Source organism: Carassius auratus, chromosome 31 (genome assembly GCF_003368295.1).
Source record: "Carassius auratus strain Wakin chromosome 31, ASM336829v1, whole genome shotgun sequence".
NCBI lineage: Eukaryota > Metazoa > Chordata > Actinopteri > Cypriniformes > Cyprinidae > Carassius > Carassius auratus.
In genome coordinates, this window is record NC_039273.1 from 25,189,550 (window position 1) to 25,203,819 (window position 14,270).

Sequence of the window (14,270 nt, forward strand, 5' to 3'; positions counted from 1 at the left end):
TACATCAGTGTGTTCGGGAGTCTTTCAAGCAGCATACAGCGGTGTTGTGCATTTTGACCAGTTGATGGGAAAAGTATTCTTAAAATGCATTCCAAATTCTGAATAATTTGTAATATATAATTATTCACGGTATCTAGAAGTTCCCATTATAACAATGTCATGCATATTCATTACCGTGGTATATCATTACCGAATACCAACACATGTGTCATAATGGTGACATCAGAAAAATCTGTTCAGTTCACTAGATTTTTGAGAAGAAATTGTAAGTGACACCTGACATCTTTTTTTTTTGTAGAAACAAAATTGTTTAAAAAATGTATCTTTGTCCATATTTTCAATATGTTTTTATTTTTTCTATACTATTATAGTATATATTCATATTTTGGATAATCTTTTATTTTTATATTTGCAAATTAATATTGTTTACATTTCAATAATTTTTTCATGTGCTTTTGACATTGTTTCATTTATTTTTTATTTATTTTACAATTTTATGTAAGTTTGAGTAATTTTTTATGTTTTTGCAATTTTAGTATTTTTTTCTTTCTTTCTATACGTCTGTCTAGTCTTATTGCTTTAGTTTGAGTTTTTTTAGTATACGTATCAAGTTAAACTAAGTTCAAATGAGAAATCTTACCTTGGCAACTAGAGGAAATAAAAACTTTTTTATATTTTTTTTTATAAAAAGTTTTTGTCCATACAATGGAAGTCAGTGGGGTTCAAAACCCAACTCATACAGGTTTGGAACGATATGATGATAATGACTTTGCAGGTTTATGATCACAACTTTAGAGACTGACGGGTAACATCAGTTTTATTAAATTAACAGTAGCTTTCTGACAAAGATGTATTAGCAGCTCATACATATTACTCCTCTATTATAGATCTACCACAACTGCTCTTCTGCTGTTATAGTAAAACATTGCATCCTGTTAGTTTCTCGCACCCAGACCAGTGATGTGTGTGTTTAAACAAGCTCTCTAGGTAAAGATGCAGTATAATGGGACAAGCAAAGAAGGAGCTGCTCGGCCAGAAACGCTGCGTCAGCCGCTTGCAGTTAATGAATCAGAGTTCAGGATTGATGGATTTGAGGCCTCACTCTCTGCAGCTGTTAGCGTTGGGTGGTGACTTTCTCTCGCGGAAGAGCTGAATCAGACAGAATAAAAGCATCACACATTTATGTGCTTTGACACTTTGATTGGCTGTGATTGAAGACTTCAGGCTGATCTCTCTGGCTCTAATATATCAGTTTAGCCGCACTGCCACTTCAATATGGGGAGTCCCAGATTATAACGGTCTAGTTCATCCAAAAACTAAATAACTTACTCTCTTACTCTTATAAATCCCATATGAGTTTTCATTCTCTGTGGAGTGATAGTGAATAAAATGCTGTCAAACTTGAAAAATTAGATGCACTATTATATCCATATATGATATACTGTATACTCCAAGTCTTCCACGACAGATATCATTTGTACCAAAAGTTGTTAATTTTTGCAAAAAACAGTTAATACATTTATAATGTTACAAAAGAATTATATTTAATTAAATAGCTGTTCTTTTGAACTTTCTATTCATAAAAGAATCCTGAAAAAAGACAATAATAACTGATGATATAGTTTAAAAAACAACGACTGACAATAATAATGTTTCTTGATCAGCATATTAGACTGATTTCTGAAGATCATTTGACGATAAAGACTGGAGTTACGATGCTGAAAATTCAGCTGTGCATCACAGAAATAAATTACATTTTAAAATATATCCAAAGAGAAAACAATAATTTTTAATTCTAATAATATTTCACAATATTACTGTTTTTACTGTATTTTTGACCAAATAAACGCAGCATTGGTGAGCATGAGTCTTTCAAAGAACATTTTAAAAATCGAACCGACTTCATAGTTCGGTGATTTGGTTCTTATGCGTCTGGTAACCAAGCACAACGTGTCAAGTTTATTTGCAGGGTGCGAATGGGATTTGAGATCTACATCAGAGGAGAAAATTGTCAGTGACATAACTAACAGCAAAGCAATAATAACACAAACAGGTTGTATGGAGTAACAAGCATGGTTAGTTTCCTTTAACAAGCATATGGGTTTATAGAGAAGGAGCACCTGGAGCAGTTGGCCACCTCCATGTTCGCCCCGACACACTCCATCCCTCCACACTGGGGTCGAGGGTTATCACAGGCCCGAGAGCGACACTGACACGTGCTGGTGCCTTCACCTCCGTCATCATGATTACAAGCCTGCCATGGTGACCACTGGCCAAATCCACCATCCTGGGTGAGGTTACGCTCCTATGCATGTAAATGCAAACAAGGCATGTTTTAAATACAGGTTTAGTGTTTGCACTGAAAATCATCGTACTAGTTTTCAAACTTCATTCTGCATAAACCGTTTAAGCGTACAGATTCCAATGCAGTAGGTAACCCTTTATTAGCATGCATATTACTAACATGTTACATTACTAACATCCCTTAATCCTACCCTAAACCTAAAAAACTGAAATTTAAGCCATTAATTACTCACTCTGAAGTCATCCTAGGTGTATATGACTTTCTTCCTTCAGACGATTTCAGTAGGAGTTATTCTAAATATTGTCTTTGAACTTTCGAGCTGTTTGATGCAATTTAGCGGGTGTTGCACTGCATCGGTCCATGAGATGTTTAATAAAAAGCTCATTCATTAAAAACAGTGTCTCACACGGCTGCAGGGGGTGAACAAAGGCCTCCTGTAGTGAATCGATGCGTTTTTGTTTTTGTCATATACACCTAGGATGACTTCAGGGTGAGTAATTTTCGGCTTAATTTAATTTTTGGCTGAACTTACCCCTTTATTTACCTTACTATTAGTAAGCAGCAAATCGGGAGTTTATTGAGGCAGAACTCATAGTTAATAGTTAATTGAGAGAATTTATTTTTACTTTGCTACCTGTTTTAGTTGTTATAAACTCAATGGTTTTTAAGAAATGTAAAGGGGTTTAACCATTTGCTCAGACAATGATGTGGGTTTGAGATGGGAATATTTCCTTAGCTGACAAACAGAAGATAAGGGAAACCTTCTTGAATACATTGTCATTATTTTTGCAATTTCAATTGATGATGCATGTGGCACAGAAATTACACACTTAACCTTTATGATGAAAAGGTCAAAACAGTATTCATGCCTTATTTGAAGACAACATTTTGCAAGTCACAATTTTACGGTTTTCCATTCAAATGTTCCTCCCATTTGCAGTAGAAGCTGGTGTATGTATTGCACAGGTACTAAGAATAAAAACTCTAAAATTCATCTCCATGCAGGTGTGTGGCGTGTCCACTGAGGTGAATACCAACATCTTCTGTGAGTCTGGATTAGTAACAACTGACCAGAACTCAATGCCATTCATCCAATAGTTCAGACCACAGAGGCACTAAAATCTTATTAAAATTAATAGCAAAATACATTTTGAGACTTGCATCAACTTTCACTGTACTTCAAGGATCAAAAAAGGTCAACTGAGGGCTTTTCTTTGCTGCATGACAAAAATCGTTAATGTAATACTCAACAGTCTGCCCTTTAATTCACTGCTCTGTTCCTCAGGATTTTCAAGGAATCAGATCTCTGCTGTGGGAACAGGGTAGTAACTGTTATTTAGTCTTTACTTAAATTGGCACTTAATTAATAAGACAAGCCAAAACCATAGCAATGAGATTGTAAGTAGTATTGTCAAAATGCTGCAGATATTAGATCAGTTTCTTCATTGATTTGTTTAATGTTTGCATTTTACATTGGAATAGTTTAAATTCCCATTGAGACACATAAAAGAAAATTAGTCAAAAATATTATTCAGAAACCTATGTAAAATGAATCATGGCAATACATAAGGTTGCGTTCAATAGCACAACAAACAAATTACACAAATTAGCTTGGATAATGTAAATGTGTGCATATATTAATATATTTTGCATGATGAACTAACAATGAACAATACAATATTTATTAATTAATACTTATAAAGATTAATGCTATAAAAATATTGGCCATTTTTAATTCGTAACACTAAATAGATTAATATTAATAATACAAATACTAATATTAATGTACAGAACCTTATCATACAATGTTACCATAACTATATTTAATACAGTAACAGCTTTTACAGTTTATACACAAAAGTTTGATTTATTCAGATAGTAGAAAGACAACATCGACTTTCTCTTAAAATGTAAATGTCGACATAATTACATAAGTCTAATGGAGAGTCTTTTTCGCAAAACATGAACTTCAATGCAATCTAAACAGTCCACTATATTATCCCAAGTTATTTCTGACTAGAATCGTACGTATATATTTTGTTTGTATGCTTAATGTTTAATGTTGTGAATCACAAACATTTAGCAGTGCATACTGCGCATGACATAACTCCATAACTATTGAGCCAACGCTCATTCTGCAAAAGTTTGGGAAAGACACTCTTACTCCCTGTCACAGCTTAAAGCCATTATGCATTATAGTATGCAACTTGGGACAAAGCCTTGTTTATTATTGCTCCTCAGAGAATATCAACCATCAGAGATAACAGGAAATTTGTGATGTCTAATTATGGACCTAATGAAGTGTCAAGAAGAACAGGACTGACATTGGCCAGCCTTCATGCAGAACACCAGCGTGTAACTGACAGTGTCAGACGAAGGGTTCAGATGAGCTGAGTTCCTTCAGCCTCGGTTTCAAAGCTCTTCATCAGAAATGTGATTCTTCAAGACAACCTCAAAAATCATACAATATTTCTGGTGTAGTAAAAAAAAAAAAAAGAAAAAAAGCTGTTTTGTATCTTCACCGCAGAAGGCTTAAATAATGTTCATAGAACAGAACAGACCAGAATAGTACAGAACAATGTAGCGTAGAACAGAATTAACATAAGTGAATAAAACAGAATATAGAACAGAACAGGATAGAACAGAAAATAATAGAAGTATATAAAACAGAAAAAAAATATCAAAATATAAAAGAAAAGAAACAAAAGAGAACAGAAAAGAAAAGAACAGTAAATAGCAGAGCACAGAAGAGAACACAACATAGAACCAAACAGAATGGAGTAGTAATAGAATAAAATAGAATAAAACCAACATATACAACAAAACAGAACAGAATCCACTAAAACAAAACAGAAAGAAATATTACTATAGAAAACAACAGAATATAGAACAGAAATAAAAAATAAAAGCAGAGTAGAGAATAGAACAGAATGGAATACAACAGAACAAAACAGAATACAAGCATACAGTACAGAGCAATACAGAATAGAAGAGAATAGAATGGAACAGAACTGAATTGAATAGAACAGAAAAATGATAGATTAGTATAGAAAATGAATACAGAATAGAAAACGGAATATAACACAGCAGAACAGAATAACAATAGAACAGAACAAAATAGAATAGAACAGAAAATGCTATAAAAGTAAAAAAATAAAAACTGAATACAGAACAGAAGATAAGTGCACAGCAATAGAACATGATATAATAGAATAAAACAGAAGAGAATCAAATAGAATAGAACACAAAAACAAGTCTTTACTAACACAGTAAATAAAAGAGGACAAAAAAGAATAGCAGTGTATAGAATAGAACAGAATAAAACAGAACATAAAAATAATAGCGTATATAATAATAATTTAGAAGAGAATAGAACAGAATGGAATACAACAGAACAGAACAGACTACAAGCATAAAGTACAGAACAAAACAGAATAGAACAGAACAGAATAGAAAAGGGTAGATTAGTATAGAATAATTGAATACAGTATATACCAACGCATAATAGAATATAATAGAATATAACAGAATATAACAACAGAACAGAACAGAACAGAATAGAATAGAATAGAATAGAATAGAATAGAGCAGAAAATAATCAAACTGAATACAGAACCGAACAGAGGTTCTTTTGCTCAAGATAATAATTAAGTTAGAGGAGACTTAATCATAAATGAATCCATTAACTGTTCATTTCATCTCAGTGCTGTGTTGAAGAAACACCTGAGATATTAAAGAGATGTAATTTGTGATTGGTCTTTTCTGTGTGATCATGTTGTCTGAAAGTGTGTGTCTTACAGGGCACTGTGTGATGTCTTGGCTCCACTGGCTCATGTTGGAGCTGTCCTCAATCGTCGTACAGCGCTTCTGTGTCCGGTCCCAGCCGCAGTACGGGTCCCTGGCACCCAGACAGTCCCTACGATAACCAAATCACACATCAGTGACAAGCTCTTAATAAATACCACCATAACGAGTGTCCTGTCTGCTCGGGAGAACTTCTTCATGACAAGAGAGAAACAGGAGAGGAGAGATTGGGTTTAATAACGGAGGAATAAATCTCACTGCAATAAACATTCAAACTAATCCTTCTGTCACTGAACACTGAATCTCAAGTGAATATTTTGCAAATTTGGTCTATAATATAAACATTACTTTCAGGGTTATGAGAGACTGAGCTGAAGTGTAAATATAATCTTAGCATCTGATCAGAAAATGATATGATCTGACTTACAGGAACTACAGGGAAGACACAATAAACCTCAAATCCTGCTCTGGGAGATAAATAACATCCGACAGAAGCTCGGTGATTTATTACAGCTAGCAGACTTATCATTTTCTCCTTGTGTCCTTTGGGTTCAGTGGAGCGAGACTGTGTTATTAATTCAGGAGCATGTTTCATTGTTTTAATGATGTCATTCTTAAGAAGGACAAAGTTTGAAAAGCAAACAATGTATAATACAAGCACAAGCATACAATCATACATAAGTAAGTAGTGTTAAAAAAATTATTATTTATATATTTTAATTTAGTCAGGATTAAATAATTTATGTGATATATATATATACACAATTTTTGTTTTTTTACTCAGGATTAAAAAATTTATTAAAAGTGACAGTAAATATATTCATAAATAATGCATCAAAGGTTTCGGTTTCAAATAAATGCTGTTTTTTTTTACGTCCTATTCATCATATAATCCTGAAAAAGGTATCTAGATTAATTGTGCATCAAATCAGCATATTATGATTTCTGAAGGATCATGTGACACTGTAGACTGAAGTGATAATGCTAAAAATTCAGCTTTGATCACAGGAATAAATTATATTTAAAAACAATTCAAATAGAAAACAGTTATTTTAAATGGAGATAATATTTCCCAATATTACTTTATTTCTAATCAAATAAATACAGCCTTGGTAAGCCCACCCCAAAACATTTCAACTGCATTTTATATACTCATATTTCACAACCAAATCAAATATAACAATGCGTCTCAGTGTCCCACTAACAACGAAACACCGGCAACACTAGAAAACTGCAAATGTGCTAGAGATGCATAAAGAGAATACATTTGAATACATTAAAGGTTATATAAAGGTATAATGCTTACAGGTCAATCAAACTCTACAGATGAGAACTGGTATAAAATAATTCGAGTTATTTGCAACATCTTGTGAGATGTGACCTTTTGCCACTTGTGTACGTGTGCGTGGGGGAGAATACGTCATGAATGACTTCGTTCCATTGCATTGGAATGCTAAACACCGAGCGGCTTCACACACACAGTTCTATCATGTCCCATAACAGCCTCTAACATCAAATGTGTCCGCCTCGTGTAGCTCCGAGTGTTTGTACAACAACATCTGCAGCAAGAAGACAGCGAGAGTCTTCAATCAATCACATTCCTCATATAAAGACAATCTTCTACTTCTAAAGTAACTACAGACACCCTCGAATCATCAGCACATGTGTGCTTCTAAACTGACAGATCACATGGAAAATATCTTCTGATGTGACAAGCTGTAAGAAGACAAAAAATAATAATCTGTTATATCACAAGGTGTATTTTAAAAATGGTGTCATGTGGAGCTTGAAGGCATTTAGCAGATAAAAGAAAAATGCTTTGTTTGATATTGTAACTCAATTTACCAAGCATTAAGTTATGTACAAGATTGCACAAAGCTCTTACAGATCCAGCTCTGAAGCCCAATTCATCCATTCGGAGTCTATGAATTTGAAATCTAATTACATCTCTAAAGTAAACGCAGTCGCTTCCTGTGAGGAGTGATGCATGCATTATATATTTTTAATGATGTTCAACGATTTATAGGTGTTCTATTCATAACAGCCATGGAGAACATGACAGTGATTTTTTTAAAATTACCTAGTTCATCATTCTCTGGCCTTTACACCAATGGCGGAGAATTTATGAGAGAATAATTTCTGTGACTGCTCATAAGTATTGTCATTCACTTCATCTCCTTGAGCTTCATTTCCTGTCTGACTCCAAGGGCATCAGCCACTCGCAAGGACTGGTGCTGTAATCATCCTTTGCTGTAATTTAACAGTAACTGTGTGGATTTTGTTGTCATGTGTGAACAGGTACTCAATGTGGTGATGATGCTGGGAAATGGGATCTGGAAGTTCTGTGCTGATATTATGTGAATGTGACGGTTCAATCATGTTCATGGTTAGGGCGTTCTGACCTCGTGAGTCTGCTGTCAACGACACAATTATTCTTCAAGATGTGGGAACTGAAAATCTTGTTGCATTCAGCACCAAAGAAATTACTACCATATAGTAGTCTGATTCATATTTCTCAGGAATCTGGTTAACTACCATTCAAAGGTTTAGGGTCAGTAGGATTTTTATATAGAAATTAAAACCAACTTACTTCGCGAGGTTGCATTAAATTGATCAAAACTAACATTTAAAGACAAATTTATGATGATACAAACTTTCTATTCATCAAAGAATCCTGAGAAAAAAAAAACATGTCAGAGTTGACAATTTATAGGTGTTCTATCTATACACAAAAAATATTAAGCAACAATATAATAAACAGAATAATAAACAGAAATGTTTCTTGAGAAGCAAGTTAGCATATTATAATGATTTCTAAAGATCATGTGACACTGAAGACTGGAGGAATGATGCTGAAAATACAGCGGAGCATCACAGAAATAAATTACATTCTAAATTATATTCAAATAGAAAACACTAATTTTAAAAGGTTATAATATTTCACAGTTTAACTGTATTTTTGATCAAATACATGCATCTTTACTGATACTTCTTTCAAAGCATTTTGGCAAGCTAGTCAGCTGTACCTACAGTGGTTGACTAATGTGCATGCTCTAGTTGACGCGTGTGCGACTCACTGTTCGGTTTCGTAGTTGGAGCATCTCTCCAGAGGGATCTTCAGCACTCTGCTGGGAAGTCCCACGAAAAGCGACCTATCGCTTTGCAGAATCTGCAGGTTCAGGATCGGCTCCTGCATGTTTTCTGGGAGAATGTTAATCTCCTCCAAGTAACATCCATGCAAACTCTTATTAGTTGTGGATAAGGCTTTGATGATGGTGCCGTACTCTGATTGGTCAATGAAAGAAAACTATTAGAACCACAGCATTGGACGACAAAAGTGTGAATGTCAAACTCTCTTCTTTCCTGACCTGTGCCGATGTACATGACGTGGTAGAGCCGGTCTCTTCCCTGAACAATGTCCACAGCCAGTCTGGAGAAACGGATGTTGTCTTGCGTGACCAGAGGATCCGTGGAGATTGGCTGAACCACCTCGCTCATGAGGAACAGCCGCTGGGCGTCTTGAAGACTGCGTTCTGTTAGATTAGCGCTCGGACCCGAATCATTCACTGTCCCGCACTGGCACAGAGAGAGAGGACATTACAGCCAGAGATAGGTGATGAGGAACAGCACGCTGGAGAAACGGTAAATCTATATCGAACTGACTAATGCATTTGCTTCCAAATCTCTTGAATAAAATTGTGAGTTGGCTTCAGGGTAAAAGTGAAATGCTTTGAAATGGAAGCTGCAGCAGTTCATTTCCTTCACCTGAAAATTTGGGATGGGGTTGGGAGTGGAAAGCCAGCTGGTCCGAGGGTTCTCCTGATAGCGAAAGGGTCCGTTAAAGGCCTGTGTGATGGCACTGAGGTTAAACGCACACACCGCTGATGCAGCAATGCTGTTCCTGTGAAGAGACATGAGAGGAAGAGGTGAAGGATGGTGAGGTGCTGAACCTTCTACATCTTAATAGAACAACAATAGTGTTCAGAAGTTAGGGGTCACAAAGATGCAAACCAATCTCTCTCTTTTCTGCATTTCTTTGGTTGGTATTCTGTCTCTATACATTCAAATAAACCTACCATTAAAATTACAGACCCTTCATTTCTTTGTAAGTGGGCAAACTTACAAAATCAGCAGGGAATCAAATAAAATGTCCCCCACTGATTATATATATATATATATATACATATATTAGACATGTGGCGGTACTTGGTAATGCAATATATCAAGGTAATGAATATGCACTATATTGTTATCATTGGCACTACATATTATTCAGAATTTGGAATGCATTTTAAGAATACTATTCCCATCAACTGGTCAAAATGCTGCTTGAAAGACGTGTGTGCTCTGATGTAAGCAAGCATGCATGAGAAGCACATGAGGCACACGTGAGAGCTGAATGAAAGCACATTCACTCTCTGACAGCAGATGGCGCTAAACTGCAGGAAATGCAGCCTTTACTCTCGAAACCCCATAAATAAAGCAGCTGCACAACTTTCTAAAACATATTTAAATAATTTTAAACAGTAATTCAGATTTGTGTATTATAGGGTGTTCAAGACAGCGTCAAATACTTAAATATTTAAACTTAATAGGCTATTTATTAAAAAAATAAATAATTGTTCTCATTTTAATCTGGACTACAACATACATAATACAACATATATAATACATAATAACTTGTATAGCAAATGTAGCTATTGTGAATGTTAATGGTTAACTAATGTAGTCTTATTATAAAGTGGTACCTATTAGCTCTTTTGCACATTAATCTGTGTAAACCTTTAAACGTTATATATTTTTTCTGTATTGCTTTATTGTATTTAAATGTTCAGTTATTTTTGTTATAAGAAAAAAGTTATTTAACCTGTTATACTGTATTATGACCACTTCTTAAAAACTAAATACCATGATAAAAGCATTAGCAATTATTCGCGACAGGAAAATTTGATACCGGCATATCCATAATATATTTCAGTAATTCATGAGGCATCCTCTCACATGTTGGTGGTGAAGACTCCGTAGATGAGATCTTGCTCAGGGAGGAAGAAGGTGCTCTGCAGCTCATGATAGTAGAAGGGAACATCTCCAGAGCGGGAACAGTTGAGTCGAGCCTTCATGAAGGTGGTCCATGTGTCTTCCAGCAGGAAACGACCACCAATGTCATTCTGACACACGCGCGCCACACGAGAGAAGACCATCTTCCCACAGTCCTGTTCTAGAGCGTTCTCTCGCAGAAAGAGGTATGTGAAGCGGCCCGCCTCGTATGCAGAGACAAAGTGAGGTTCTGTAGAGAAGAAGGGACAGGGGTGTGGAAGTATAAGAAATATAATTCCTTATAGAGAACTATTTCAATAAATAGACTGTATATAACTGTAAAAAGTTGTATCTAAAGACGAGTTGTGATTTTATTTCTCTCAAAATTCTTTACATTTTTCTATATCAGTGATGATTTCTATCACAGTTTCATTGTTGAACTTTATTATACAGCATTGCTACATGAATAAAGTGAGCTAATATAATGTATTTTTATGTGTGTATATATATATATATATATATATATATATATATATATATATATGTGTGTGTGTGTGTGTGTGTGTGTGTGTTCACAGTAAAATATGTAGTCATGAACAATTTCCAGATGTTTAACTGTTGTGTTTGCGTTTAATTTCTACTTTCTAACACAATATTTAAGTAGGGGAGAGCGGGGTCGAAAGTAACGTGGGACGAAAGTAACAAAGCGATTTTCTCCGAGCCTCTTTCTGCATTTGCATTCCCAGCTATGACAGCATGTTCAGCATGCAATCCTTGACGGAGCTGAGAAATATCATGTGATTTCCTCACCCTTTCCAGAAGTTAGGTCCTCAAAACTGTTTTTGAGTACAAAAAGTAAATTGTTGAAGCGGTAATTTTTTTTTATTAGTCGTGTCGTTTTTCTTGTTTCATGTGTCACAGTAATGATCAATCTACAGGTTATTTAGTGCCTTAACACATCTTAAAGTTTGCATTTTCAATTTTTTTTTTATATAAAATTAAATCGAGTTTAAATGTCAGGAGTTCCTGTCCCGCTACAGTCACAAAAAGTATTTATTTTGTTCCAGTGCAAGCTATATTGTGAATTTCTGTGTCTTGCATCATTTCTTACACATGTTTATGTCATATTATACCAAAAGAATATGTCTGAGTGAGGGTCAGAAAGACAGACAGAGGTCTGGTTTTATCCAGATGTTTTTGAGAGGGCGTTTCTGGACATAGAGGAACGTCTCTCTCTGGGCAGCTGCTAGATCATATTTATATTTAGGTTTTAGCCATATCTTAGCCTTTACACCTCCACCTGTGAATTTGCAGTGTTTCCAGATGTTTTAATGCACATTTTCAATTCATGCATAAAAACAACTGGATGGAAACATAAACAGGCCTATACTGTTACATTATGTTGATGAGTTTTTTTTTATTATGCTAATGTGATTAAATTTTTATATTGTGCATTCTGTATAATTTTTTTTTATTATATAAAAATACATTGAAATTTACAATAAAAAAATACAGTCAGGTTTTAAGACATCTAATGAAACTTAAACTTAAATTTAAAATGAAAATATGAAAATGTAATTTAATAATTTTTTTGCAAAGATAAAGGATAAAATATGTTTGCAGTTATACTTATTAACAAGGTCAAAATCAGGTATACTTAAGAAAAATAAGACTAACAAAAAAAAATCTAGCTTATATTGTTGTGTTTTTTTGACCCACCTGTGTGTTACTTTCGTCCCAACCGATGGGGTCGAAAGTAACAATGTTCAACTTATGTTCAAAGTGAAATTATACTGAAGTCTTTCTACATTTCTACAAAATACCACCTGGTATTGATAGACCACACTTCTGAGTTACTGGCCACAGCAGAAATATATCTCTGTCTACAACATTATCTTTTAAAATGAAGTTTTTCTGAAAAATGGTACATTCGCCCCTGCTCTCCCCTACTTCATTATATGCAATACGTTTTTTTTTAAATTGAGGTGCTAAAGGTCCTAAATTATGCTCGATTTTCTTTAAATAAAATTTTATTTAACATACAGGTGTTATTTAGATTTTAATGTAAAATATGACCTAAACACTTTTCAGGATTTGTTTCCATTCATTCAAGGTGTGTGTTGTCCCGCTGTACCATTGAGCCATTTGGAGTTGTACTGTGCGGTCCGCAGGGGCGGCATGTTCCCCAGACTGCGGTAAATAATGGGGTCGCGGCTGGAGAAATCGGTCACTGTAGCAGCGTAGACTTCTCCACTCTCAGTTATCATGGCTGTAGAGTTGTGTCGAGGGTCGTAGGGACAGCGGGCCACACCGCTGACGGACTCCAGGACGCTGGAGATGTCCGTAACAGGGCGAGTCGTACACATGGGCATGAAAGCATTAGTGCCGCAGGTGAACAGACGACTGCCGTTCAACAGGAGGACACGGACATAGTTCTGACACACATCCTGAGAGACAGAGACCAAGTGAAGACTATTTCATTTAACACACATATTACAGCTGATGCACTCTATAACAAACCTTCATTCACAGAGCGCATCTCTCACCTCGGTCTTTCCTTTGCTCTGGCAGGACCTCCTGGTGCTCTCGTCCACTCCCCATTCTGTGGCCTGCAATTAACAGCCAATTAACATCACGGCTAGAAGTTAAGTTATCAAGACATTTGCCTGCTAAAATTCACATGCATCCTTTATCTCTGGGATTCATGAGGGAACTGCAGGGTGTTCATGAGTTGATGAAAAATTACAAATTTATTCAAATAAATAATTCAAAAGCTTTTTTTTGCTTGTTTGTTTTTTAGATATTGTTTATCTGCTTGTCACCTAACCATAGACTAACATCTGAAAAGCATAAACCAGTGTTATTTTAGTATCATCTTTTTGTTTTTCAGTTTTAATTTTAATTATACTTACATTTTTAATAAATGTGTTGCTTTTGTCAATTGTATTATTGTTTTTTTTTTTTTTTATTGGGCTAACAATTAGTCATTTTTATTTAAGTTTCAGTTTAAGTAGCTGTTTTTTTTTTTGAATCAGCTATTATAGATCACTATTATAGATTTTATTAATAATTAACTTTTATTATTTTTAATGTTCCAGTCATCATTTTTGTGTGTTTTTATTTG

The 14,270-nt window shown here is 34.8% G+C and overlaps 1 protein-coding gene across 2 annotated transcripts in view; it reads right to left on the reverse strand.

The window, feature by feature from the left end:
- Nucleotides 1–14,270, reverse strand: part of LOC113050959 (semaphorin-5B-like) — a 53,175-nt gene that overhangs the window by 6,536 nt on the left and 32,369 nt on the right. For both annotated transcript variants that reach the window (XM_026214463.1, XM_026214462.1), the window contains 8 exons: nucleotides 13,693–13,755; nucleotides 13,281–13,593; nucleotides 11,111–11,396; nucleotides 9,875–10,010; nucleotides 9,478–9,685; nucleotides 9,187–9,394; nucleotides 6,104–6,221; nucleotides 2,121–2,305 (listed from right to left, as the gene is read on the reverse strand). In XM_026214463.1, coding sequence (XP_026070248.1) covers nucleotides 2,121–2,305; nucleotides 6,104–6,221; nucleotides 9,187–9,394; nucleotides 9,478–9,685; nucleotides 9,875–10,010; nucleotides 11,111–11,396; nucleotides 13,281–13,593; nucleotides 13,693–13,755 — 1,517 coding nt within the window. The remainder of the gene's footprint in view (nucleotides 1–2,120; nucleotides 2,306–6,103; nucleotides 6,222–9,186; nucleotides 9,395–9,477; nucleotides 9,686–9,874; nucleotides 10,011–11,110; nucleotides 11,397–13,280; nucleotides 13,594–13,692; nucleotides 13,756–14,270) is intronic.